The sequence below is a fragment of the Vipera ursinii genome (assembly GCF_947247035.1).
Source record: "Vipera ursinii genome assembly, chromosome: 3".
NCBI classification, from domain to species: domain Eukaryota; kingdom Metazoa; phylum Chordata; class Lepidosauria; order Squamata; family Viperidae; genus Vipera; species Vipera ursinii.
Window position 1 is genome coordinate 130,283,265 of NC_139516.1, and position 27,792 is coordinate 130,311,056.

Genomic DNA, 27,792 nt, shown 5'->3' on the forward strand with positions numbered 1-27,792 from the left:
CTAAACTCCCCACCTCTGCCCTCCAATCTCCATCCCCTGTAACAACAGTAATTTGCAGCTAAATTACGGCATGCCTGGAAAGAGGATGACAAAATCTGTTAAGTTAGTTTGATTCCAGGCTGAAGAGTAGAGAGGAAAGGGGAAGAAGCAAGCAAATCTTCCTGCAGCTTTTTGGGTTGAGGAGCTGAAGAGAGAAAAAAAAAATTCAGCTCAAAAAGTTTAGCTTTTTCTGTTCGTCTGACTCCGTGTAGGATCTAACTAGTCCTTTGCAAGGAGCCAGCTTCTGTCCCGTTTGCTGTGTGTGCATTGCTCTAGCTGGCTAAAAGTTTTGAGCTAAATTTTTTCCTTCAGAAAGATTTTCTTTGCTTGCATTTGCTCCCTTACTCTACAGCCTGGAACCAAGGTAAAAGGGTGTTTTTTTTAAAAAAAAAAAGAACAGAGATTGGAGGGCAGAGGCAGCGGGTTTAGTTTTGACATCTAATGGGGGTTGGGGGGGAAAGAGATCAACAAGTCTGTCCCTCGCAGCTTTTTTCATTTTCTTCATTGAAGAAACCTGGCTTTCTGGGGGAGGGAGGGGTTAAAGCAAGGTAAACTTTTGGGAAGCTTGTGCTGGAGCTGCCACCTTATCATGCAGGGCCTGGTTTCCCAAAAGCTTAGCAAGAGCTAGGAGAGGTTGGCATTCTCCTGACGGTCAGCTGATCAGTTGCCAGCTAAATGGGGCAGAAAGCTCTAAAGTCAGGGGAACTGGTCCTTTTTTTTTTTTTGGCGGCTCCAGAAAGGCAGGGGTACCTTTGCAAGAGGAAGGGCTGGAGGAGAACCAGGAGAGGCATGGTCACCCATCATTCTCCCTTGTTTCTCACTGGCAAGACTGTCAGCTGTGTGGTAAGTGCATGTGGGAGCCACTCAAGGGACATCTTGGTGGTGGTGAGGAGGCCTTGGGACACCTGAGGCAGGTGGTTTTGTGCTTGCACTAGGCCACAGGTCTGCAACCCGTGGCTCCAGAGCCGCATGCGGCTCTTTCAGCCGTCTCCTGCGGCTCCCAGTCTTCTGCTATGTGTAGTCCAAAAAAAAAAAAAAAGTGGGACTAAAAAAGTTCAACCAATCAATTCAGATATGCAGGACAGGTGCATATCTCGCCTTGGCTCCACTCTTCAGTCAAACCCTGTTCTGCGCATGTGCGCGTGTACGCGCAGGTGCACACATTTTTTTTGCGGCTCCCAGTTTTTCCTTTTGTGAGGGAACCGGTTCTGAGTGGCTCTTTCACTGTTTCAGGTTGCCGACCCCTGCACTAGGCTTAACATCCCTGAGGCAATCCCTGCTCCACTTAACGACGATGTTTATTTAACAAATGCACTGGGAAGAACAGGGATCACTGGTGGTTACTTGAGAGGCAGTTCGTGTAACATTTGTCCTGACTTGCGGCCCTGGTGAGCAGGCTCCATTATGGTCATACAGCATTTCATTTAGTGACCGATCAGTTACAACGGCACTGGAAAAAAAAGTGACTTGACGCTTAGGACCGCTGCAGCATCCCCACTATGTGATTTACATTTGGATGCTTTGACAACTGGTTCATATTTATGACGGTTGCAGTGTCCTGGGATCGTGTGGTCCCCTTGTGTGATCTACAAGCAAAGTTATCGGGAAAGCCAGATTCGCTTTAACCACTGTGTTACTAACTTAACAGCTGCAGTGATTAACTTAAGAAACCTGGCAAGAAAAATCATAAAATGAGGCAAAACCCACTTAACAAATGTCTCAATTAGCAACAGAAATTTGGGGCTGAATTGTGGTCGTACGTCGAGGACAACCTGTATACGCTCAACTTGTAAAATATTATTCTAATATAGGTTTTGGTGGAGATTGTGTATTAAAATAACTTTATCAGAAAATAACAACCACATATATTTTCTTAAGTGGGATATAATTAGTGCGTTTCTTTTTTCATGAAGAATATATTTTTCAAGCCTTTTGACCAGGGGTTCAGTTCATATGTTGCCTCCCCGCTTATTTTTTTTAAACTCAGAGGATTTTTATTTCTTCTTTGTTTCCTTCCATTTAATTCTCTCCTTACAAATCTGTTTTTGAATTATTTTATTTGTTCTCCTCTGTAGCCTTCAGTTGACTGAGAAAATGAAAGAGAAAGTGGCATATTAAAAATGGATTGCAAACTGACTGCTAGCATTCTGTAAAAAGCTTTTGTCTGCCTTGGCCACTGAAACATAAACCTTATCTATATTTTTGATGTGTTGTTTTGAAGAAATAAAAGTGCATTTTGCCTGCTAGCTCAGCACAGTTGAATGCTTTAACTTCATCCATGTGGGTATGGGTGGGTTTATAAGCCAAGTAACCCTACTTTAAGTGTCAAAGTGATATTCAATTCTTAATGTTTTATAACCTAATTAAGTGCCTGGCAAAGCCTTTATCCCTCCAAAACTTTGGACATAACATTGATTGATGGGCCTCCCTGCTGGCAATACTGTACACTTTGTGTAAATAATACTGGCCTTATCTTAGCAGGATGGGGATTCTCTATCATAGCCTCCTAAGGGGGATCCCATAAATTATAGGTCTAAAAGCCTTATCAATATAGTAGTGGCCAAGATGCGTGTGAAACATTCCCTGAGTAGGAGGATTAGGTGGTGGAGAAAAATCTTAGTTGAACAACAGACCATGTTCAGACCTGAGAGCTCCATAAATGTTTTATTCTATACTATCTTATAGTGATATTTGACACAAGTTAAGCAATTGATGGTGTCCTTTATAGATCCCAGTGTGGCATTTGAGTTTATAAATAAAAATACTTTATGGAAGCAACTGGCTGTATTATATATGGAACCCATACTTGGTTACAGCCATTTACAGAAATTCTAGCATATCTACCCATGAAGATGCTAGTTCTAATAAATGTATTTGTGTATTTACGGTATATATATGCAGACAACCTGATTTTAATGTCACATTCCCAATTTGGCCCATGAAGACTGCTTGTAACAATTAGGTTTGACATAGTGTCATATAGTGTCATATACCGCCCTGAGTCCTTCGGGAGAAGGGCGGTATACAAATTAAATTAATAAATAAAATAAATAAATATAGCAATTCTTGTCAGAGCAAGATTTGTGTTGCTGGATTCCAAGGTAAAATACAGGCGATTGCTTTTCATGCTATACAATGAGAGAAAGCATATATGTGGAGGTCCAGATGTAGAAGTCAGTGAATGTCTCACTTGAGTGCCAGCTATATGCTCCAACAAGGCTTGGTATCTAGAAACTTCATTGAAAGAACAGCCCACTGCAACTTCAACAGCAGATTGTCTTACATCCTTCTGGGCACTAGCACTAGCAATAGCACTAGCAATTGTACTTAGACTTATATACCGCTTCACGGTGCTTTTACAGCCCTCTCTAAAGCAGTTTACAGAGTCAGCATATTGCCCCAACAATCTGGGTCTTCATTTTACTGGCTAAGTCAACCTTGAGCTGGTGAGAATCAAACTGCCGAACTGGCAGCTGGCAGTAAGCAGAAATAGCCTGCAGTACTGCATTCTAACCATAGCGCCACCACGACTCTCTTTTAATTATGGAGCTAGCAGAACTGCCAGGTTGTTAGTCAGAACTGTTCAGCTGAGAGCCCATACGCATGGAAGAGATTGGGGTCCCATGCAAAGGTGATTCCCTTTATTCTGGACTTTATAACTATTTTCTCCTATTTTTTAGTTAACATTCTGTTGTGCCTTGAAATGCTTCATCCTCTAATCTAATAAATTATCTAACCAATTAAACCAACTTGTCACTTCTCATTAGCACTGATTTCATATGTTCTGGTTGCTTCACATTTTTCATTAATAAATCGCAACATGTGCAGATGGAAGCAAAGTTAACTGGCAAGCCAACCCTGATGGGATTTATTCTGTTACACTCGCCTAACCACCAGCAGCTGTGTACTTTTGGATGACGGCTAATTTTTCCAGTTTGCAGTGTGCCATTGCCAAATAATAGGATTCAAATGGAATTCATTCCCACTGACCAACCCATACTTACACTCTGATCTTCTCCATGCCTTTTTCAATATGGTAATAGGAAAGCCAACATTGTACAGATGGTACCAATCTTTCGCATCTTGCAACTACTAGGATTTTCTGAAGAAGGAGCAGGAGGAAAACATTGAAAGAAGGAGCATGGATGATTCAGGGGATTTAGAAAGTGAAATTTATTTTCAGGTAGAAAAAAGTTATTAGTCTGGAACTGAGGAAAGATTCCCCTAGATCAGGGGTAGGCAACCTTGGCTCTTTTATGACTCGTGGACTTCAACTCCCAGAATTCCTGAGCCAGCATGGCTGGCTCAGGAATTCTGGGAGCTGAAGTCCACGAGTCATAAAAGAGCCAAGGTTGCCTACCCCTGCCCTAGATTAAGTTCTCTTAGGAGAAATTTCATTCCAGAATTCTAATCATCTTCCCAAAATGTGTAGTTTTATCCTAGTTCACCATGCTGTGTTTCTAGGTTTTAGGGTGACCTAGCTGGCCTGATACTCTGTATCTTGCTCATGTTTAATGGCTACACAATCTTGGTTTTAAGAAATGATTTACTGCCTTAATGACCTTACATTCTTTTGTGCTGATTCTGCTATATTTCAGTTGGCAAGCTTATTTAGGCAGATTGGGGGTTACCTATCAAGCCTCTGCTGTCAAGCAGCCTGCGTTTTTTAATAGTTCAGTTTTCAATTGCTTTTAGGATTTTAGTCTAATCATAAACACATGATTAACTGCTTACCTTTTTCTCCTAAAACTAGGAACTCCCTATGCTCATATGTATTCATTTATTTACTTTTGCATTTGATATCCTATAGTTCATGCTGGTTTCTCTATACTCATCCTATTGGGTTGTGTTGTAATTGTTCCCAATATTGTACTAGCAACCCCTGCTAATTCTATACTGGACCCCCAAATGTTTGAAGGGTCCCATCTACTGGTTGTGCTAATAACCATCATGACCTCTTCCTCAACTGCTACACATTTTAATTTTTATATTTGTGGTAAGGATTTTTTTTCATTTATTTTAAGATTGTTTGCTGCCCAGAACAGATGGGCAGCCAAACAAATTGAATAGATAGATAGATAGATAGATAGATAGATAGATAGATAGATAGATAGATAGATAGATGGATGGATGGATGGATGGATAATCAAGGTTTAATATTTTCTGTGAATAAGCACTTGAGAAGCCACAAAATGGAGATGAAAGAGTTTAATGCTCAGTTCTGTTCCATCAGGAACCAAAAAAAAATAGAAACAGTATGAGGTAGAATTTATATTGCAGCCACCACAAAATTTTGAGCAATCGCAAATTTCCCATGCTTACTTTAGGAAAACATAAATAAGTACATAGTATAAAATGAATATGCCATAGAATTGCAGCTGAGCATATAAAACTGTCAAATTAGATCCAGACTAAATAAATTGAATTATTCCCTCTGATTGTAATGGGTGTTACTGTCCTGGCTAAGAGAGCCAGTTGGGGTTGTGGTTAGAGGCACTGGGCTAGAAATCAGGAAACTCGTTGAGTTCTAGTCCTGCAAGAAAGCCAGCTGGGTGACTTTGAGCCACTTGCTCTCTCTCAGTCCTAGGAAGGAGGTGAGGGCAAACCACTTCAACCACTTCTGAAAATGTTGCCAAGAAAACTGTAGGGACTAGTCAAGGAATTCACCAAGAGCCAAGACTGACTCAAAGACTCCACATAGCTAAACTCAGTCCAAGCCCTCTAGGGTTTTTGTCATCCTCCTTCGTCTCCTTGTTCACTTATTTAAACCAGCTTCCTCCCACTGAAAGGAATATTTTTAGCTGCTCCAGGTTCAAAACTGATGAAAAGAGAGAATCTCCAAGCTTCTCGTGGCTTAGGTTTGCTAGAAATGCTGGTGTTTGAAAGCATTAACACTGAAGGTTTCCACAAAAGCCAGAAAGAGTTTTTTGCAGATTGATATCATTCTAGCACAGGCATGTCAAACTCGCGACGTCACGTGACATCGTGCGACGTATCGTGACTTTCCCTCCATTGCTGGCAATGGGGTGGGTGTGGTTTCGGTGTGATGCATGCGGCCCATGGGCTGGCAGTTTGACATGCCTGCTCTAGCATGATGGAGGAGCCTTAAGAACTCTGACTACAGCTTTAACCAAGTTGCCTACCACTGTTTGTAAGGTATTAAATCAGGGATCTTCAAACTTGGCCCTTTTATGACTTGTGGATTTCAACTCGCAGAATTCCTCAACCCACATGCCTGGCTGAGGAATTCTGGGAGTTGAAGTCCACAAGTCATAAAAGGGTCAAGTTTGACGACCCCTGTATTAAATGGTCAACTAAATGTATCAAAAGCCTTGCATCTGAAGTGCTCCACAGCAGCAGTTCCAGAGCCATTTGTAATCTGCCTGTAATCTGACTAGCAGACCCAACAAAAGAACTCAAGGCATTTCAGTCCCAGCAGGTTAAGCTTTATTGGGTATAGCATTTCAGAACTGAAGAATCAAAACCAGCTCTGAGTTTTGCTTGCTTACTTAAAAGATAGATTCCCATGCCCCCACCCACTGGGTGTTCACATTGTCCAACAGTACGCTTCCATTTTGTCATGGGAGCAGTTCACTTCTCCATCAAACACCTGCAGCAATGACCTTGACATGGGGCAGGCTCTCAAGGTCCATGAATGGCTTCTTGGCATTCCATTTCCTCCCTTCATCTTCTACCCCTCCCCCTTTTCTATGGCAAGATGAGGAAACTAGCAGGCATTGTAGTGATTCAATCTTGACACTGCCAGTGGAATTTCACAAGCTTCTGAGTATACATGCTCTTCAATCCCACGTCTTTTCCTACCACGTGTCTGTGCATTGGGAAGAAAGTGCTTTCATCTGTATGGTATCAATCCTTTGCACTGTGATCAGAGGTGCTATCTCCAATAGGCCCTCTGCTTCCCATCGTGCCATTTACAAACTGCAGCAATGGAAGTGCCTTGGAAGGTCAGCAGCCATGTTTAGTTTCTGTTCCAAAGGCTTGCATGATAATGAATTTCATAAAAGCTTTGCTAACAGAATTTGTTGTCTAGTAGTGAGTCAGTGACTTGTACATGTCTTCACATGATATGCTTATTGAATGATCACCATGGAATCTCTGAACCCCTCGTTCTCTGGTATGTTGTGATGTTGACAGATCATTAAATGCCCACTGATCAAGGTGAAAAAATACTAACATTACACAGTAGATTATGTTTGCCACACAAGGATGCTATGATTGGCACATCCATATGCATGATGCCCGTTGCACTTGTGGTACACAACATGTAGCTTTTTAAAAATATGTCGTCTAAGGATATCAAAATGTAAACAAGTGTGTCAGGTAAGACTTTGGCTGCTGTTACATTTTAATTTGTCTACCTGGAAACAGCTGATATTTACAGAATCCACTTTCAGTGGACTAAATAGTATTTTAATATCAATAAATTATGTGTTTTAAAAAATGGATTATAAAACAATTCACCTCTTTGCTGTGGAAATTGATAGTGATTGCTAGAAGGGATAAACTGCAGGTGTTTACTTTGCATTCATACAAGAAGCTGTGACATAACTTTGCTGGGTTTGGTTTTTTTTGGTAGTTAATGTAGAATTATGAATAAAGTGAAGCTGTAAATGCTGATTATTGGAAACATCAACTGAATAACCATCTTGGCTTTGGAGAACTTATCAAAACCTTTTTGTTTCCAAGCTTATAATTGCAAGAGCAAGATATTTCATACCAAAAAAAAATGGGGATTATTATAATTTTGGGTTTTGTGGTTGTGAGAAGTTGCCAGATACAACGTGGTTTGAATTCAATTTGTGATTACCCGGGTAATAAGAGTCCCACAAATCAGAACCAGATAAATGTTTTTAGAAGTGTAGGGAAATCTACCTAAAGGAGCAGCTGGCCATTTCTTTGTGTTTCTTATTGGATTGGATTTCCAGAAGGAGTTTATCCAACCCCTTGACCTTGGATTGGAAATCTCATATCAGCCAGCCTCTTTTAGGAGTTCATTCCAGCTTTTAGCTGGTAAACATATGATGACCCTTCATTGCAGAGATTACAGCTGATTTTGAAGAAAGACTCATGTGGTTGGTTTTCTTTTAGGTTTTCACAGAGTTGAAAAACTGCCTGTAAGTAGCCATACACACACACACACACACACACACACACACACACACACACACACACATATATACACACACACACACACACACACACACACACACACACAAACATGGATCTTTGGTTATTCGGGTTTTTCCCCGCGTAGAACTAAAGGTGTAGGAGCGACGTTTCGACAGAATCCCATCCGTCATCATCAGGCTGGTGGCTTCTGCTTCCTTCTTCTGGGAGATATATACAGCTTTGGGATAAAGTTAGACTGCACAATCAGTAATACTGTCTACACAGAGCAGGAAGGAGACACTTGGAAAAGAAGGTTTGTCTGGGTGAGACTACCTCATCTTTCTTTCCCAAATAGTTAGCTGGTGCTGGAAGTTTAATAATAGGAAGTAGGAAAAGAAGAAACAAGCCATCTTCTTTAACCGAAAGCATTTTCGAACAAAAAATCTAGACCAGGGCCCCCAACCTTGGCCACTTCATGACTTGTGGAGTTCAACTCTCAGAATTCCTCAGCCAGCATGGCTGGCTGAGGAATTCTGGGAATTGAAGTCCACAAGTCATAAAGTGGCCAAGGCTGGGGACCCCTGATCTAGACCCGTTCAAAATTAGGAGTGCCATTCTTTCAGAGCTGAGCAGATTTATTCAGCTGCTTTACAGTTCAAGTGATAATAAATCTTTCTTTTTGTTCTGGTGAAAATTCTACAGAATGTACCAATTTCTCCGTTGTAGAAATCTCTTTCCTCATCCCTCCTCTGGCTTCTGATTTTAGCCATCCTAGCAGATCCTTTAAGGGGAATACTTAGCAAAATGAGTTCACTTTTATTCCCTTCCCTTTGGCAGGGAATAAAAAGCAATGTACCAACTTGCTTCAAATGTGGAAACAGTGCAGTATGGAAAAAAGCACCTAAAGAAAAAGTTCCAGGGAAAAAAAATCAGAATTCACACAACATATTCCAGTCTGCCCAGAACTCAATTTTGAGGGCTAATAAGGGCACGGTTTTCTAAACCCAATCTTTACTTTCCCACAGAGAGGGCCTCCTCAGGGTGCCTCCAGTCAGAGAATGCCGGCTGGTGGCCCCCAGGGGGAGGGCCTTCTCTGTGGGCGCCCCGGCTTTGTGGAATCAACTGCCGGTGGAGCTCCGGATGGCACCGGATCTCAGCTCCTTCCGGCGCGGGTTAAAGACCCACCTGTTTGAACAAGCCGGCCTGGCCTGATGGGGAGTTAATTTGGGTTTTAAATATTTGTATATTTTATTGTTTTATCTTGGGCATTAATTTAATTCTATTTTAACTTTTGTAGTTTTGTACTTTTATCATATGCCCTGTTCACCGCCCTGAGTCCCTTGGGAGAAGGGCGGTATAAAAATTTAATAAAAACTAAAACTAAACTAAACTACTGGGGAATAAAGAAATGAGATTCAAGCTTCCTCTTTTGGCTCTGGAATCATTGCATGACTATATTGTAAGAAATCTGAAGAGCTCTAATGTTGTGTTCTTTTTGTTGTTATTGTTCAAGCCTGGGTTCTTTCCTTAGGGGACATTTTATTATAATTTTGGCATTAACGGTACTATTTCAGTTCCAGATTCGATTTTAAGTTGATTTCCAGGTTTTGACTACCGTATTTGATCAGAATTTGACCATTATAGATCTTTGATATTGCATTGTCTAGAAACTGTCAACTTTTTTTTTTAATCCCATTTATATCCCGCCCTTCTCCGAAGACTCAGGGCGGCTTACAAGCTTAGCAGTAGCCTTCATTCTATGTATATGCCTGCTTATTAGGGCTTTCACACACACCCCAAGCGGCATTATTACAAAGTCAGCTTAATTGCCCCCAACAATCTGGGTCCTCATTTTACCTACCTCGGAAGGATGGAAGGCTGAGTCAACCTTGAGCCTGGTGGGATGCGAACCTGCACTAATTGCAGGCAGCTGGTGTTACTTAAGGAGGCATTAGCCCACTGCTCCACCAAGGCTCTTTAATATGACTCCTCTTTAATATGACTCCTCTCAATATGACTCCTTCTTACACCTGTACATAAGAATGGAAACTTCTAGACCAGTTGGGATGAGCATATAACTGTGACCCTTTTCTATGCTAAAAGTATCTGTCTCAGAAATTTAGAAAGTACTGGCAAGGTTGGATACTAGTTTGAGATTCTTATTGTGATACAAGATTTCTGATAAGGAACTGAGTAGTACAGAAAGAAGCTGTAATATTGCAGTAGTTCTCATGCAATTTGAGACTGAATTTTGAAAGTTCGGGATGCATGAGGATTTAAGCTGTCGTAGTCTTGTGTTGTTTTTACAGTGGAGAAAATAACTTCCTGTGTGGTCTCTCCCTGGCCTCCAGCCATAAATATAAGTCTGTATCTATCTCTATAGCTCTTTGTGTAAACATAAAACTAAACATGTATGCATACGCAAGGATATAGCACATAAATATTTGTGCCTGAGAAGTTGATTTTATGGAGATGAACGCTTTTTCCTCAGTTGCTTGCATGAATTATGTAACAAATAAGGAAAAAAAAAATAAATTCCAGGATTTCTTTCAATCAACATTTTCTTTTAATATCTAAAATTCTGAAACTATTTTCTGGGGCAAGGGGTAGAGGTCTTTCTTTTAACTTATGCTATAAATATTGGTACCTACTGATTTATAATAATTTGCAAATATGCTTGGTTAGATTCCTGATCCACAAAATATTTACCTGTATGCTGTACCAACATTATACTGTACCTCAAGTGTATTAATTAGATAAGATGCACTGGTGACTTGAAAGAAAGAAGTAAATAGTTTTCTTCCAGTTTACAGGAGCTTCCATATGTGATCATCTGGAATTAATTAATTTCATCATTTGCAATAGAAAAGAATGAATCTTGATATACAAGATAATGAAATTTAATAGAAAATGAATCTTCATGCCCCTGATTTTCGTTCGTTCCGCCGGGACCTGAAGACCTGGCTCTTTGAGCTTTCCGGCCAGGACTGAGGATTTTTTAATTTTTTAACTTATTGTAATTGGGTTTTTAATCAGAGATATACGGGTTTTAGATTTTAATCAAGGAAAATTTAATCTATTTTAATTGCTATTAATTTTTGTATTGTAATGTTGTTTTAATTGCCTTGTGAACCGCCCTGGGTCCTACAGGAGAAGGGCGGTATATAAGTTTAATAAATATAATATATAAATACAATAAATATAAATATAAATGACTCTAGAAAGTAGCTATTTACAAACCCAAGGACAAGTAAATGTGATGCTACCTGCAAATCAGGAATCAGGTTGGAAACTGCTCTTTTTCCTGCTGAATAAACATGCTCTGTAGCATGTTTTCCTGAAAATAAGACCTATCCTGAAAATAAACTCTAGCTTGATTTTTCTATGTGCGCCTAATATAAGCCCTACCCCAAAATAAGCCCTAGTTAAGACCCACCCCACCCCATTCCACCTCTAGTTGTACAAAGTGGGGCAAGGTGCATGTGTAAAAATTAATCTGGGCTAGGGGGGTAGAGCTGCCCCATGTGTCCCACACCCGCTTACCTTAGGACTGCAACAGCCAAGACCACCCACACCCAGACACCTGTCGCGCCGCTGCCCAACTTCTTTTGTGGCTACTTGCAGCCAGATGCCATGTGGAATATCGTGCCAGTGCCACTGCTCATGGCAGGAGTTCATGTGGAGTGTGGCATCAGCTTGCACCAGGCGGCCATGTGCATCACGCTGGTTCTGCCGCTCATGGCAGGAGGCTACGTGGCACGTGCTAAGGCGCATTACACTATGGCACGAGCGGCAGCACCAGAGTGATGCGCCATGTAGTGTCTTGCACAAGAAGTCAAGCAGCGGTGCAACAGGATTTGGGGCCTGGGAGGCTAGGCTGTGGCGGTCCTAAAGTAAGCAGGTAAGACATCGCCCCAAAATAAGTCCTAGTGCCTCTTTTGGAGTAAAAAAAAATTAGACCGGGTCTTATTTTTGGGGAAACATGGTACAAGAAACCTAAATTATAAAGAATACATTTAGACGGGGAAAGTGATGGTGGAGGAATCTGGAAGTCTTATTTTGTTCAGCTTTCTCATATGAATCAACCTTATTTTAGTTGCATTTTCACTTTTGCAAAATGTGGGATACCTGGTCATAATACCTGCTGTAGTTTCCCATTTATAATTGCAGTTTACGGGTACTGATGCATCAACCCCTATTCAACATAAGAGATTTTTCTGCTTATTCTACCTATACTGCCTTCTATGTTTAGGAAAGTTAGAGAACCAATAGAATATTCTGTATCACAGAAAATTGGGAATAATTCCAAACATCATATTTTAAGCCCATAACTAGATGTTGCCTTTTAGGGAGACAGGTCTACAAGACTTATCAATTCCCTTGCATTAGAAAAGAAGTCCAGTGTCTTAACTTTAAAGAGAAAACCTTCTTTTTATATATGCCATTTGATGGTTCAGTTCCAAAGAAGATGGGACATGAAGATTTGTTTTAGAACTTTAGGACTGAAATGCTTAAATCCATATTGCAAATTTCTGTGTGATAGATCTAGGAAGCATCTTATCTTTATTCCCACTCAGTGCTTTGAATGATGTATACATTTACATAAAGGTAAAGGTAAAGGTTCCCCCACACATGCGTGCTAGTTGTTTACGACTCTAGGGGCCGGTGCTCATCTCCGTTTCAAAGCCGAAGAGCCAGCGCTTCTCCGAGGACGTCTCTATGGTCATGTGGCTGGCATGACTAGACGCCAAAGGCGCACGGAACGCTGTTACCTTCTCACCATATTTTTCTACTTGCATTTTTACATGCTTTCGAACTGCTAGGTTGGCAGAAGCTGGGACGAGTAACAAGCACTCATTCTGTTACGCGGCACTCGGGATTCGACCTGCCAAACTGCTGACCTTCTGATCGACAAGCTCAGTGTCCTAACCCACTGAGCCACCGCGTCCTTTTACATTTACCTACCCATCCTCTAGTACATACATGTTACGTTATCTTTTTCAGTTTCACAAACTGTCTTTTAGTTGATCCACATTCCCAGAGGTGTTCATGAAATATATGGACTTGCTAGCTGCTCAGCTCCAAGTGTTAATTATTGATGTCTTACCCTAAATTGACAGTGATCTCCTGGTTGCCTGTCTTGATGTTAGTTTCTTAATTACATTTTAATTACTCTTTTAAAAAAATGTTTGTTGCTTTGGTTTCCATGTCAGTCTGCAAAATATTTTTCCCCCTATTCATCTCATTGCTTTTATCAGGACAACAAAGAAAGCTTGGTTTGCCACTGCTTAAAGTAGATGAAATAGTGCATGCTATCATCACGAATGTGTTCCAAGTCGCAGCTCATCTACCGTAAGTTGAGGTGAAACTTGGGCGATCCATGTTTTCTTTTACTAACAACCTAAGATCTATTAGTTTAAGCTAATGCAAACAACTGAATTACATTGAATTAAACATTGAAATAGAATAAACAAGAAAAAACAAGATCAATTCATCATGAGAACCAGACAAGACCTAGACTAATTTAATTCCTTCATTCAAAAGTCAACTTCTGTTTATTCCTACCTTTATCCAGCTCGTCAGAAGAGCTTAGGGCAAGTAGGGAGGTAATTGTTGCATCTACAGTTAAGTAATTGGAAAGCAAACATTTTTCCTGTTCTAAAAATGTTTGAGAGTTAGTTCTGCACACTAATTAAAAAGAGTCTCCCTTTTTACCAATAAAGCCAAGATCTAAAATTGCTTAATTACTCCAGCAGGTTTATAAGCTGCACAAGTGTGATTGTGGTTAGTGACTGTGCTGAACATACAGGAATATGTGAGCTTCCAGTTATAAAAAATGTCATTGTAAAGAAATCCGTACATCTGCTAAAATACTATATTTTCCATTGCATATGTTTCAGAGCATACATTTCTAAATCTTGTGCGAAATAAATCTTGGTCTGCAGTGCATCATCTCCCTTTCTCTCTCTCTCTCTCTCTCTCTCTCTCTCTCTCTCTTTTAGTTTCTTCTTCTAAGTAGGTGTAAATTGGGCATCGGGGATCTATCCGAGGCTGGCACCAGACAGTTCTTCCTTGTCTTGGCTTCAGAGAATGCTTCCATCTGTTTTTCAGGTGTTCTCATAGAGTAAGAGTGGGATGTTTTTACTTAGTATAGTTTGCAGTATTTCTTTCAGCAGAGGGCTTCATGAGAAACATGTGCTGGGCACCATATAAAATAGTAGCCTAGCATTATAGTTATACAGTAAAGATTATGTACATTTTCCCTTGTGCATAGTGGTGGTGATGACGATGATGATGTCTTAAACTGGATACTAAATGTAAGGAATGAACCTGGCAGGGCAGGAACCAGCAGTTTCAGAAAACAAAAAGCCAAATTATATTGATAAAGAGCAGATGCCTTCAACACCTTTGCATGAAGTGAAGGGCCAAGCATCTGATGCTCAGAAAGCAGGAAGAAAAAAATGAAATTCAAAGCTAGGAACATATAGTAGACTGAGGGGGAAAAAACCAAATCTTTTCTGTATGCTGAAGTCTGCTTAATTCTTGTCTGTGATAAAAAAACAAATGAGAAATTTATGCTAAATACACAAGTCTCCTGAATGAGGGTGTTGTGTATTAAACAGTTACTGTTGTGTGCTTAAACAAGTTCCCATCTCTCACAAGTTCGTGAGGAGAAAATGCGGCAGCCCGCTGACAGCTGTCAAACGCGCTGCCACTCACCACCACACAGGCGCGGCGACCGGCTGACTATGACAGCTGTCAAAGCAGCCGTGCAGGCGCAGCTTAATGACAGCTGTCAGGTTGCCGGGGGCTGCGCATGCGCAGTAGCGACTAAGCTGTCAAATGTTACCAGCTGGTCGAAGGCGCAGCTCGTTGACAGCTCGCGGCTTTCAACAGCTAGCCGTGCCTGATTGGCCGCTGCCACGCGGCGGGAGAACGCCGCACTGTTATTGGTTATCGCTTGCACAAGTTTGTGTATAAATAGCAGGGAGTCCTGGCGGTGTTCTCAAGCCGGTGCTTCCCCTTAATAAACATCTGAGAACCGTGCCTGCTGTCTCCTGGTCTTGCCTCACGCTAATCCAGAGGGGTTAAGTGTCTGGGGAATCAAGATTTACAGCTAGGCCTGATGTGGAGATTGATCCTATTATGTTACCTTATATCTCAGTTTTATCTTACTTATGTCACTTTAATTTGGATTAGGAACAAGAGGAAATAGGATGTCATTTTTCCAAAGGAGAACATAGCTGGCATCAGAGGCATCAAGGGAAGCAAATTGTGATGTGCAACCATCATACAAATTATATGATTTGTATGTTTGCATCAGACATCGTATCATTACATATCATTTGTGCAATGACATCAATATATACATGTCACCCCAGCTTGTAACAAACATTGCTGAATAGCATTAATCTGCTTTCTGAATTTTTCACAAATTTTATTGACGAACAGAGTTTCTTACACTTATCAATGCAGAGTCACTGGCCTGTCCTATGGAAAATCCTCCTCCCCCGCCATCTACCAAGGTCTAGATCAGACATGTCAAACACAAGGCCTGGCAGCTGGATCTGGCCTGTGAAGTGGTTTCATGTGGCCCGTGAAGCCATCCTGGAAACAGTGAGGGAACGGCCCCCACTGTCTTGGCCCTGGCCCAGAGACCCTCCTTCTGCCAGAAACCCTCAGATCTGTCCCACTCCTGCCCAGGCCCCCATAGGCACCCTTGATGCGAACGATGTAGAGCTGGCCACGCCCACCCAGTAAGCCATACGCACTCTAGCCACGCCCACCCAGTAGGCCATGCCCACCCAGGCCATACCCACCCGGCCCCCTGAGGGGAACCGCAGTGCTGATGTGGCCCTCAATGAAATTGAGTTTGACACCCCTGGTCTAGATGGTCTTGACCTGATTGGCCTTTTGTAAGGTCATCAAGACTTGGATGTTCCCCTAAGCATTGGGCCAGGAGGTTAAGCAAGCCCTGTTGCCTGCTTACAATCTCAGTGATTTAAAATGGAATGGGTTTTCAACTCTAGGCACGTGTTATAATATGGATTTTTTTAAGTATTAATATTTGTGAACCATTGTTTTTGTTTGTTTTAATGTTTGTATCTTGCCCAGAATCCAGAAGTTCTGGGCGCTCCAATACTGGAGGTTTTTATGAAGAGATTGGACAGCCATTTCTCAGAAATGTTATAGGGTTTCCTGCTTGAACAGGGGTCTGGGTCTCCAAGGTCCCTTCCAACTCTGTTATGCTGTTATTGGTGAAATGAATGGGTATGTAAATTGCTTAAATAAATGCAAAGCAATTACATAATAAACGAAAGATGGGTGTTGAGCACTTAGTGCTCCCTATAGGGACCAAGCTCTCTCTCTCTCTTTCCCTCCCCCGCCCCAGCCTTCTGACTTGGATAATGAAAATACTTTTTCTGTTTCTAAAGTAATCTGTGAACACAGAAATACATTATCTCCAGAGGTGCCCTGTCCCCCGCTCTTCTAATATTTAAAAATATGCTGGATTTTTCCCCCATTTTAGAGGGCTTTTGGTGCCTAGGCTATATTGGAAGAGAGCACTGTATATTTTATTGTTATATATTGTGTTGTTGGGTCTTTCAAGTGGTCAGGATGTGACTTTTGTGTCATTTTCTATTGTTGCACCCCACCCAGGATCTTGGGATTGGGTGGTATAGAAATGTTTGAAATCAATCAAATCCATCCATAAATAAATGATAAACTTCACAATGAAGTCACTGTTGGGGTCTTCATACAGCCCCATTGATTACCTGGTTGGCTGAAGGGAAGAGGTGAACCTCATCAAAGAGCTGTGAGGTGGGCCTCACATCTCCATCTTCCTTGAAAAATCTGTCTTTCACAATGGTTTGTTTTGGCATCCTACTGCTGAAAGTGGTCTGTTCTCTCTGTATGAAATTGTTTTCTGGTTTGCAAAAACCCATCAACATATTGTCATAGAAAAACACACTTTTTTGTTTTTTGGAAAAAAAGACAAATATTGTATAACAGTGGTCCCCAATCCGGTCCCCAATCCATGGACCGGAACTGATCTGCGGCATGCTAGAAACTGGGCCGCACAAACAAACAAACAGCCCCATCCGCGGGATGCAGGCAGCACACAAAACCAGGCTCCCTCCGGTCTGCAGAAAAACCTCTCTCCCTGGAATTGGTCTCTGGTGCCCAAAAGGTTGGAGGCCTCTGTTGTATATAAGATAAAAGACTTGCAATCTCTTCTTCTGAAAGATGTATCGGATGTTACTGAAATGTATTCTTAAAGCAGATATCCTACATAAAACCAAAATGTTTTTCAAATTTGAAATGAGATTCACAAAAAAATAGTTAAGAACAGTTCTTAATCTTTTCCCTACCCTTTTTGTCCACATTGCACAAGTGCTGTTAGGATGGCAAATCTTTTTTTTTTTGAGCAAAACACTATTTCTTGGCAGTCATTTTGATGTTCTGCTTTTTTAAAAGAGAGAGAGGATTTTTATTATAATACCCATTCTGTGAACGCCCTTTCCCAAACAAGTTAGCTGGCTTCAGTTTAAGAAAAGACAATGAAAACTTGTAACTCACTACAATGTTTCAGAGCTAACAAATGAGTTATTTCCATCTGAATCTTGTGGTCTTACTCTTTTGACATCTTGAATTTCATATGCTGAAATGTTGCATTGTACCACAAATTGGGTTTGAAACTTCATAGCAAATCAGTTTGTCGCACAGATGGCTGAGATTGTGGAAACTTTAGTGATCTAGAAGAATAAGAAATGGTTAATAGATCTATGAGAAAGATGAAGAGTAGAAGTGGATGATACTTTTTTATTTTATTTTTGTATTTGTGGGTTTATGTTTCTATGTATGTTTTCTCTGTTGTCTTTTTGTAATGTTTATTTTAATGTATAGAATTTTAATAAAGTTTATAAAAAGATTACAGTTCTGTGCTATGGCTCTTAAGAGATTGTTCCTTCTCTGTTTTAGATTTCCAGAATGGACCTTATGGTTTAATTTTGGAAACCAGATATTAGCTGATAATTAAAGCCTTGCAACCTAAGGTATCATAAAGAGTTTTTAAATTTTTCACCAATATTTTCTTTGCAGGTAAAGGCAGCTCAAGCATCTCATCCGACGTGAGTTCAAGTACAGATCACACTCCAACCAAGACTCAAAAGAATGCCGCCACCAGTGAAGGTACTGAGATGATTGTCCTTTTTCTGTTTTGTATTTTTTGTACATTTTTAGAACTGCTAACATCTTTTTGCATTGATCCTTAGAAATCCCTGCCTCTGGCAAAACCAGACAAGAGCCAAAAAGCAATATCGTGTCTTCTCCCAAGTTTAGTTTGTCACATGTTATATTTTAATAGGTTGTACTCCTCCAATAGGAGCATTGAAGGAATACTTTACAAATATAGATAGTCCTTGGGTTGCAACAGCAATTGGAGCCAGAATTGCTGTCACTAAGTGACATAGTTGTAAAATGCAATGTCTTCTGGTTGCATTGCTTAGTGATGGTGGTCCCAATTGTTGTTGTTAAGCTAGAACTGTTCAGTGCACTAAGCAAAGCCCTCATGAGACTCCAACTTCTTGCCGGCTTCATCATTGACTTTCCTTGTGGGAAGACAGCAGAGAATGTCAGAAATGGTGATCAGGTGTCCACAGGGATGGTGTTACACCTGGAACTCTGAGGACCAGCTGTAAGTACTCCTTGTTCAGCACTGCAGCAATTTTAATGGTCGCTGACCAAGTTGTTGTAGCCCAAGGACTACCTTTAACTCTATATTAGTGTGATACATTTTCTTGCTACTTCTTACGTTTAAACAATAAAATATTCTTTCAGGATTGTCCTTGGAAAAGCTGCAATTTATTGTTAGAAAACAGACAAAATAGTGAGGATTCACCCATACTCCGTGGCACCTAATTAACTATATTTCTTAGGATAGAAATGGTGTTATTCTGGAAGTTGATCTATAGATAACCTTTTCTTACTTCTTAGAAGTACATGCCAAGGGAATTAATGTACATAAAACTAGAACAATGGGTTGTTGGAAAACACATGGATGAAGTGCTTTAGAGTTGGGGCGAAATTTGGAAATCCCTGTCCTTAAGTAGAGGAGTAGAGTGTGGTTATAAAAGATGGTGGGAAAAAGTCACTTTAAGAAAGGATGCAAACACACTTTCTTTCGACTGAATAATTTATTAAGGCATAATATATCCAGATATGTTGATACCAGGAACGGATGCAAAAAATTGTACAAATACTTCACATCATTATTATTAAGCTACACATATGGATCACAGTTGAGTATGATTTACAGTACAACTAAAGTGCATGCTCTGTGAGATGAGAAGAATCAATTATTCTCCCAAAGCATGTTATTTCTGCGTGACAGCGCCTCTCATGGTTATCCCCTTTATTCTCTATTTTTGCTGTCACACAGTAGAAAGTGTGAGAGGAAATATATTTTCTTCTATAACTTTCAAAACTGTATGCCTTAGATTTATAGAGTTCCCTGGTGGAAATATTAAATACAGTAGGAAAAGAGTTTTCTGTGATTCCTCATCATTACTGTTTCTTTACTTTTCTAAATGTGTGAAAAGTTTCTATTGAAAAGTGCTGTAAAAATACATGTGTAATTCATCCTGAGTGATCAAGGCTATTGTGAGAAATTATAGAGTTCTTTTATGATTGGATTTACAGTGAGAAATAGTATGTTCTTTCTGGAAGGTAAAAATATATATTTTGCCAATGAGTAATCTCAAAAAGTCTGCACTGAGAGTTTCAGTTGGAACCTCAGTTACTGTTTTTTTCTCCAGATGTGTTAAAAAACCTCAAACTGAAGTTTTTTTTTAAAAAAAGGCTAATTATGGAACTTTCTCCACTTCTTTTCTCTAGAACCACAAATGTATCCCTTTTCAGTAGAATTTTATACTGCATTAGTATGTTTTGGTTTAATTTGCTATCCCTGTTTTGTAACAGCCGCCTTATGCTTGCTTTTAAAAATATTTTGCCCATTAATCATAACACTCAAAAATCATTAAGCCAAATTTACTGCAAAGAGTTCCCTTTCTGGGATAGGAATAATGCCCCTATAATAATAATATAATAATAATAATAATAATAATAATAATAATAATAATAATAATAATAATAATAAAGGACATTTTTGTAGCTAATGGAAGCTTTTATAATTATTGCATCATATATGAAGCTGCTTTGCAAAAGATTAAGAGAGGACCTTAAACCCATACAATATCCTGTTTTCTCCCTAGCATCCATTGTGGAGAAAAATATTGAAATTAATGGGGAAGATATTATCAGGCACAAGAAACCAGGAGCTGGAATACTGTTTAAAAGCACTGCAGTTTGTTCCATGCTACCATACACAAGAATCTGACCTACTAATGGCCAAGGCAAATTGGTGCTAGATAACAGTCAATGGAATTCAGGGGGGATTGGATGTAGGTCCCTTTTGGGAGCATAGTGACCCTAATACAGCGGCTCCCAACCTTTTCTATACTCTGCACCCCTAGAATGCTTCTGATATACTCTCGCACCCCTTACAAAAGTTCAAAATAACGGCAACGATTCATGCATATATACCATAATTTTGAAAACCCAAGTTTTCGCACCCCCTGGATTATCGTCTCGCACCCCCAGGTTGGGAACCCCTGCTCTAAACTGATGGCATGTTTGACCTAGCCTTTGGGTTCAGCCTGATCATCTCCTACAGATATTAGGTTTTTGGATATATGGGATCCAAAATCTCAGCAGGATAAATCCTGCTTTTTAAAAAAGACATTTTAGAAACTGCTTTCTGCTCCTGCTCTTTAAAAAAAATAAAAAAATGCTTAAGCTTACCTTGTGCTGGCCTAGAACAAAAACCTTGTTTCTGTTATGCTGAATTGTTTAATGTATGTGGATATCATAATATACATGATATCATTATAATAATCAGAGTGCAATCCTTCTGTAGTTAAAGTCATACAGGATAGACATGGTAAGGAATGTGGACAGGCTATTGAATCAGTCCCAATTCTGCAAGAGTCTGTAAGAATTTGTAAAATAACACGAGATTGTTATTTCCAGTCAGTCCTATTTTTCCCTCCCCATTGAACCACCAGGAAATTAGAGTTAATGTATTATATTCTAATTGCAAGAATGAAATGTTCAAGATCATTATAACTTTACTCTTGACTTCATTTATTTAACAAGCAAACTGGTGGAAATATTTTGTTAACCTGTTTGGCAAATTGGTGTTAACGTGTTATCAGTTGCAATGAAACTCGTAAATAATTATTTAATCAAAATAGTCTCTTATTGTTAGTTCTTCAAGGTAGGCCAGATCAGGAATTAGACACAGTAAATGTTTTTGGTATTCTATTTTATTGTTGTAGGCCATAATAACTTAATCTTGAAAGTCTACCAGAATTTCAGTTTGTTCTCTCTTATATTACACAGAATCCACGCAGGGTTATTCTGAATCACTTTCTTATGCTTATTTCTTTTTCGGAACTGAGATTTTATTTACTGTCTCTTTTAGCTTTTAATAAACTTTTTCATTCCACTTCTTTGACACTCTCTAGTGTTATTGAGAACTTATTATTATTGTCTTTATTATTTAGTAAAAGGTCTTGTTACATGTAAGATACAAATAGCTAAACAATAAAGCACATTTTTAGCCATAAACATGTTAGAGTAGACAAGAGTGTTTCAGACAAGGGTGGTGTGACTGACTATGAAAATCCTGAAGCATTTCTTGCTTTGATAACAGTATGGGAAAAAATTAAAATGAAAATATATGTAAAAATTCCAGGGTGGTTATCAACAATTGAAGCTTTTTCACATGTAAACTTGTTAGATTTTGAAAAAACTTGGACGTATAGAGACATTTTAAATATTGATGGGACATTAAAATTGAAACAAGAACTGGAACATCAGGGTATCAACATGTCATGGTGGGTACGCTTACAAATACAAAACAGATATGAAAAAGATATGAAGATGTATGGATTTTATAAAGAACAAAATGTATTTGATAAGATATTATTAACTTTTGATGAGAAATTAATTAAAAAATTGTATAATTTTCTGTTAACTTTAGAGATGGAAAGTGAACAAATTAAAGGGACAATGACAAGGTGGGCAGAAAACTTTGGTTATAACATAGATCTAGAAGAGTGGCAAAAATTGTGGGAGAGAAATTATAAATTGACAATGTCAACTGCATACAAAGAAAACTTGTATAAAATGTTTTATAGATGGCATTTACCCCCAGCTAGATTAGCAAAAATGTTTAAAAATGTATCAGGTAAATGTTGGAAATGTAAACATAATTTAGGTACATATTATCATATTTGGTGGACATGTGACAAAGTAAAGGCCTATTGGAAAAAAAATACATACTTGGCTAGAAAAAATGTTAGGAGAACGTGTAGCATTTAAACCTGAATTTTTTTTATTAGGTGTTGTACCAGAAAAGACTATCAAAGAAAATTTATATTTGGTTTTACATATTGTAACTGCAGCAAGAATAAGTTATGCACAATGCTGGAAAGATGAACAGATACCGTCAGAAGAAGAGGTAATAAAGAAAATATTGGAATGCGTAGAGATGGACAGATTAACAATGAGATTAAAAGAAAAAGAAGAAACAGAATAGTACAAAAGCTGGAACTTATTTTACAAATGGTTAGAAGAGACAACCGAAGAGTAGAATCTGTATATGTATTAGCGTGTTATGAACCCAGCTCGCATGCTGTTTGAAAAATTAACATATGTATGTAAAGAATAAAAAATAATAATAAAAACTTTTTTAAAGAAAATCCTGAAGCATTTCCTTCCATAGGCTGATTCCTATGTTTTATTTTTATTTATTTTTTTATTTTAATTCCATTTATATCCCGCCCTTCTCCGAAGACTCAGGGCGGCTTACAAGCTTAGCAGTAGCCTTCATTCTATGTATATGCCTGCTTATTAGGGCTTTCACACACACACCCAAGCGGCATTATTACAAAGTCAGCTTAATTGCCCCCAACAATCTGGGTTGTTGGGGGCAATGTGCACCTAATATGCAAATGTCACATTCACTGAAAAGTAAATTTATGGGGCGGGGGAAAATATGTCATCAACCAGGTATAAACTCTTATTCTGGAAGGATCTAATGCGTTATTTAAGAACTGCCATCAAATTCACACAGTTGGATAACCTGCAGTGAGTATTTGTTTCTTATCAGGTGCAAATACCTTTTGGACAAAATCTGGAGGAATAAAGACGTTGCAAAATGTTACTAACCATCTATTACATACATTATTGTATTTCCTGAAAGAAAAAATGAGTGCCCCCTTCCAACAATACTTAAGGAGAGCTGTTTTACGTTCCCTAATAAGAGCAGAAGAGCGGTTGAACACAAAGGAATAGCAGTGGTACAAATACAGTAACTGGAGGCATCTCTTCTTTCCTTTGAAAATCAAATTAGTCTTTGCTGGGTAGGTGAGGAGCTGATGTTTTCATACCACAGATTTTCTGCCCTTTTGTAAATCCCTGAGCAATATTTCTCTTTGTTTTATTTCCCTCTCTAGTGTAATTATCTCTTCTCCGTTTATCTCTGTGTTCTTCTTATCCCAATGCAGCCACCCCTTTCCCCTCCTCTTTTGGTTGCTACTGAAAGAAATATTGTTAAAACCCTAAAGAATGCCAGATAACTTTCTTTTATTACTCCATTTTCAAACAAACATAAAAATGAACTTAGCACACATGAAGAAAAAAGGAAAAGAAAAACAATATAACAAATAAAAAGAAGACGAAAGATACAACATAAGAAATTAAAAAGTATTTAAAAATCCTGTAATTATCAGTATATTATAAGTTTATGTGATTTTTATAAAACTTTGAAAGAGGAAACTAAGCTTTCAATAGTCATTAGTTTTGTTTTCCTGACTCAGGAATTCTGGGAGTTGAAGTCCATGAGTCATAAAAGAGCCAAGGTTGCTGCTACCCCTGAACTAGAGCCATGTAACATGACAACGGTGCTGTATAAGTTTGATTAATCAATAATGTAGAAATAAAAGAGATCAAATTTTATTAATAAATAATGTAAAAATAAATGAGATCAGGTAATTCAGGACTCCAGACCCCTTGGAGAATTTCATAAATATCTATAACCAAATTGTTTATTTAAAATGTATTTTATTTGAATTATTTCTTGTCTTCTGTGGAACTTCAAAGTGAGCTAATCCTGCAAGAAGAAGAAGAAGAAGAAGAAGAAGAAGAAGAAGAAGAAGAAGAAGAAGAAGAAGAAGAAGAAGAAGAAGAAGAAGAAGAAGAAGAAGAAGAAGAAGAAGAAGAAGAAATAAAATTGCCAAAATTAATGCAACCTATAAACAAGAACAACTGAAATATTATCTGCAAGGAAGTTACATAAACTGGACAAAACCGAGCCGTGAAAGGAAATCTTATTGTCTCTGTCAATAACTAAACAGCTCAAATAATGTTAGAATTAGATAAGGTGTCTAAAATTTCTTCCAAAGAGAAATACCTTGGTCATAGAGCAGAAATCTATAACAGTACAGTTTCTTCAAGTGGAAAAATGGTATTTTCATTAATTAGCTGTATAAGTACACTCAATCCTCCTCATCTCCAGTGGTTTCCTTCACTGAAAACCCCTGTGGAAATTGAAAACCACAATTATTGAAACATTGTTCCTAATGAGAACACATGATCTAGTATTGGTATGGAGACTTAACAAAACACCACATGAACAAGGACACAGTTTCCCTGAGAGTAGCTTATGTCGGCAGTGGCTCCCAGACTTTATTCTCTACTGTACATGACTGTGTACAGCTGGGTTGAGACTATATTTGAACAAAAATGGCTTGCCCTTTTACAGTAGTGTATAACTGAATCCATGGAAACAGAATTCCTGAATAGGAAGGTTGAGTGTAAATACAGGTAGCCTTCAACTTACGACCTCAATGGAGCCCAAGATTTCTGTTGCTAAATGAAACATTTGTTAAATGAGTTTTGCCCCATTTTACAACCTTTCTTGCCACAGTTGTTAAGTGAATTACTGCAATTATGAAGTTAGTAACACGATTGCTAAGTGACTCTGGCTTTCCCATTGACTGTGCTGGTCAGAAGGTCACAAAACGTGATCACATGATCCTGGGACACTGCAACCATCATAAATATGAGCCATTTGCCAACGGTCTGAATTTTGATCACATGATCCACAGGGATGCTGCAGCCATCATGTGAAAAATGTGCATAAATCACCTTTTTCCAGTGTCGTTGTAACATTGAACGGTCACTAAAGCAATGGTTGTAATACGAGGACCATCTGTAAGTCTTATTGTTGCAATCATAGGTCATAACCATGTAACATAACATATAATACAATAAAACAGAATAATAAAATTAAGTGAATAACAAAAATAATGTTAGCTAACGCTAGGGCTATGATTAAAAACTTTAAAAATTCTTAAATGACAACAAAGTAAAAGTGGCAGCCAGATTATTATCAATTGGAAACACATCTACAAGAAGATAATTCAACGGTTTGAGGCTGAGCCCTTGAATTCACCTATAAATAATTTTGCCTTAATCTCAGCCTAAACAGGACGGTGAAGGATGTAGTGAAAAAGATTTTCCTCTTGACTAGTACCACAGAAATGCTATTTGACTGGGAGCTTACAAAAGTTTCCTTCAAAGTATGCCAAAAGCATGGTCTGCAAGCAAAGGGATGTAAAAGCTTTTCTTAGTGGGTCATTGGTGATATTAACCAGATACTGGGAGAGGCTTCTATGTTTTTTCTAGTAATGCAACCAAGATGAAAATTTGAATGTCTGTACTGTAGTAGTGGTGTGTGTGTCTGTGTGTGTGTGTGTGTGTGTAGTGGTGATGGCTCAGCAGGTAATGATGCTGAGCTTATCAGCCCAGATGCAAGGCTTAAGTGCCGCACAACAGGATGAGCTCCCATTATATGACCCAGCTCCTACCAACTTAGTGGTTTGAAAGCATGCAAACGCAAGTAGATAAATAGGTACCACCTCAGTGAGAAGGTAACTATGCACATTGGTGTATAGTCATGCTGGCCACATGATCGTGGAAGTGTCTTTGGACAATGCTGATTTCCTGGGTTAAGAAACAGAGATGAGCACCGGCCCCTAGAGTTGAATACAATTGGACAGGGGAAACCTTAACCTTTTTACTATAGTAGCATTTTTATTGGCATCCCTTTCAAAAACTCTCTAATATTTCTTCTGTTCCAACAATTATAGATCCTCAAAGAGTGGCTGGGAATACATATGTAGGATAGGTCAGAGGTCCCCAACCTTTTGGGCACCAGGGATCGGTTCTGTGAAGAGAGGTTTTTCCACGGACCGGAGGGGGCGTGGTTTTGTATGTTGCCTGCATCTCATGGGTGGGGCTTTGCTTGTTTGTGCGGGCTGGTTGCTGGCATGCCGTGGCCCAGTACTAGTCCACGGACCAGGGGTTGGGGACCCCTGGGATAGGTGACAAAAGTTTTTTTTATCAATTTTCGGATGTGTAATGGAGAAAGTAAAATTTGGTAAGATGGCTTTCTACCTGGCTTTCTAGTTTTGTAAAGTGCCACAGCATTGACCTCTGACCGCATTGAAGTTAACCCTACTTCATCCTTAGATAAGGAGCAGGGATGCCCTGTGGGAGTTCCCAGATCTTCCCTATGATGTTGTTTTGGTCTATCTTTAACTGGGCAACAACCTTCACATCCCACCCTTGCATCTCAGCACCATACAGGATCTGGTCTATCACCTTGGAATACTTTAAAAGCAGGGGCTCTAGAGCTTTTTATGTGGAAATGTGTGTACATGTATATATAACAGGCATCTGGCTTTATCTCCCGCTTAATAACAGATTCTGTAGCCATGCTAAACCATTAAAAGTTTTATATGGGCTTCTCTTAGTGCACTATGTGAATCCTACCATTAGATCTTGTACACCATAGCTTGTGGAATAATGTGTGTCAATTGTGGTTGACCTAATAAAATATGGTTAGCAATAATACGGCTCAAAGTGATTTATGAACCATCTTGACTTGTACATGAAGACATGCTTTAATTGTTATTTCTAAAAATTAAGCCCCAATTGTTTAGGATGGAAATATTATGAACCATGTTTTCCAACCTAAAGTAGAAAAGTGTAAAGCCAAGGCAAAACAAACCACATTAAGGCTTAGTGGGATGTGTGAACTCATACTTGGCTCTCAAACTGTAGGCGCGGAGGATGCTTTAGGAGAAATCTGAAATGGCCAGCAGAAGCACAGAAGGCTGGAGGGCATCATAGTTACCTAAACGGGAAGAGCAAGAGTTGATTGCTGCCATCCTCCATCCTTCTTTTTTTCTATTATTTTAGCTCTCCTTTAGCAGCCAATGTTCTGTAACAACCTATTGTATCACAAAAAACCCTGGAATGTTTTGCTCAGGTGTAGATATCCTGATGCCCTGCAGATATTTGGACCGGCTCCCATCAGCCACAGACAATTTGGCTACAGTCAAAGAACTCCAAAATGTGGAGACAGCACCAGATTGCCTGTTTCTTTCAGCTGATCAGGGAAACAGGGACTCTTTCATATGGATGAGG

General features: G+C 39.2%; 1 protein-coding gene across 1 annotated transcript in view; it reads left to right on the forward strand.

The window, feature by feature from the left end:
* Positions 1–27,792, forward strand: part of FBXL7 (F-box and leucine rich repeat protein 7) — a gene marked incomplete at its 3' end in the record, with an annotated part of 156,992 nt that overhangs the window by 25,951 nt on the left and 103,249 nt on the right. The window contains exon 2 of the mRNA XM_083358367.1: positions 18,274–18,363. Coding sequence (XP_083214493.1) covers positions 18,274–18,363 — 90 coding nt within the window. The remainder of the gene's footprint in view (positions 1–18,273; positions 18,364–27,792) is intronic.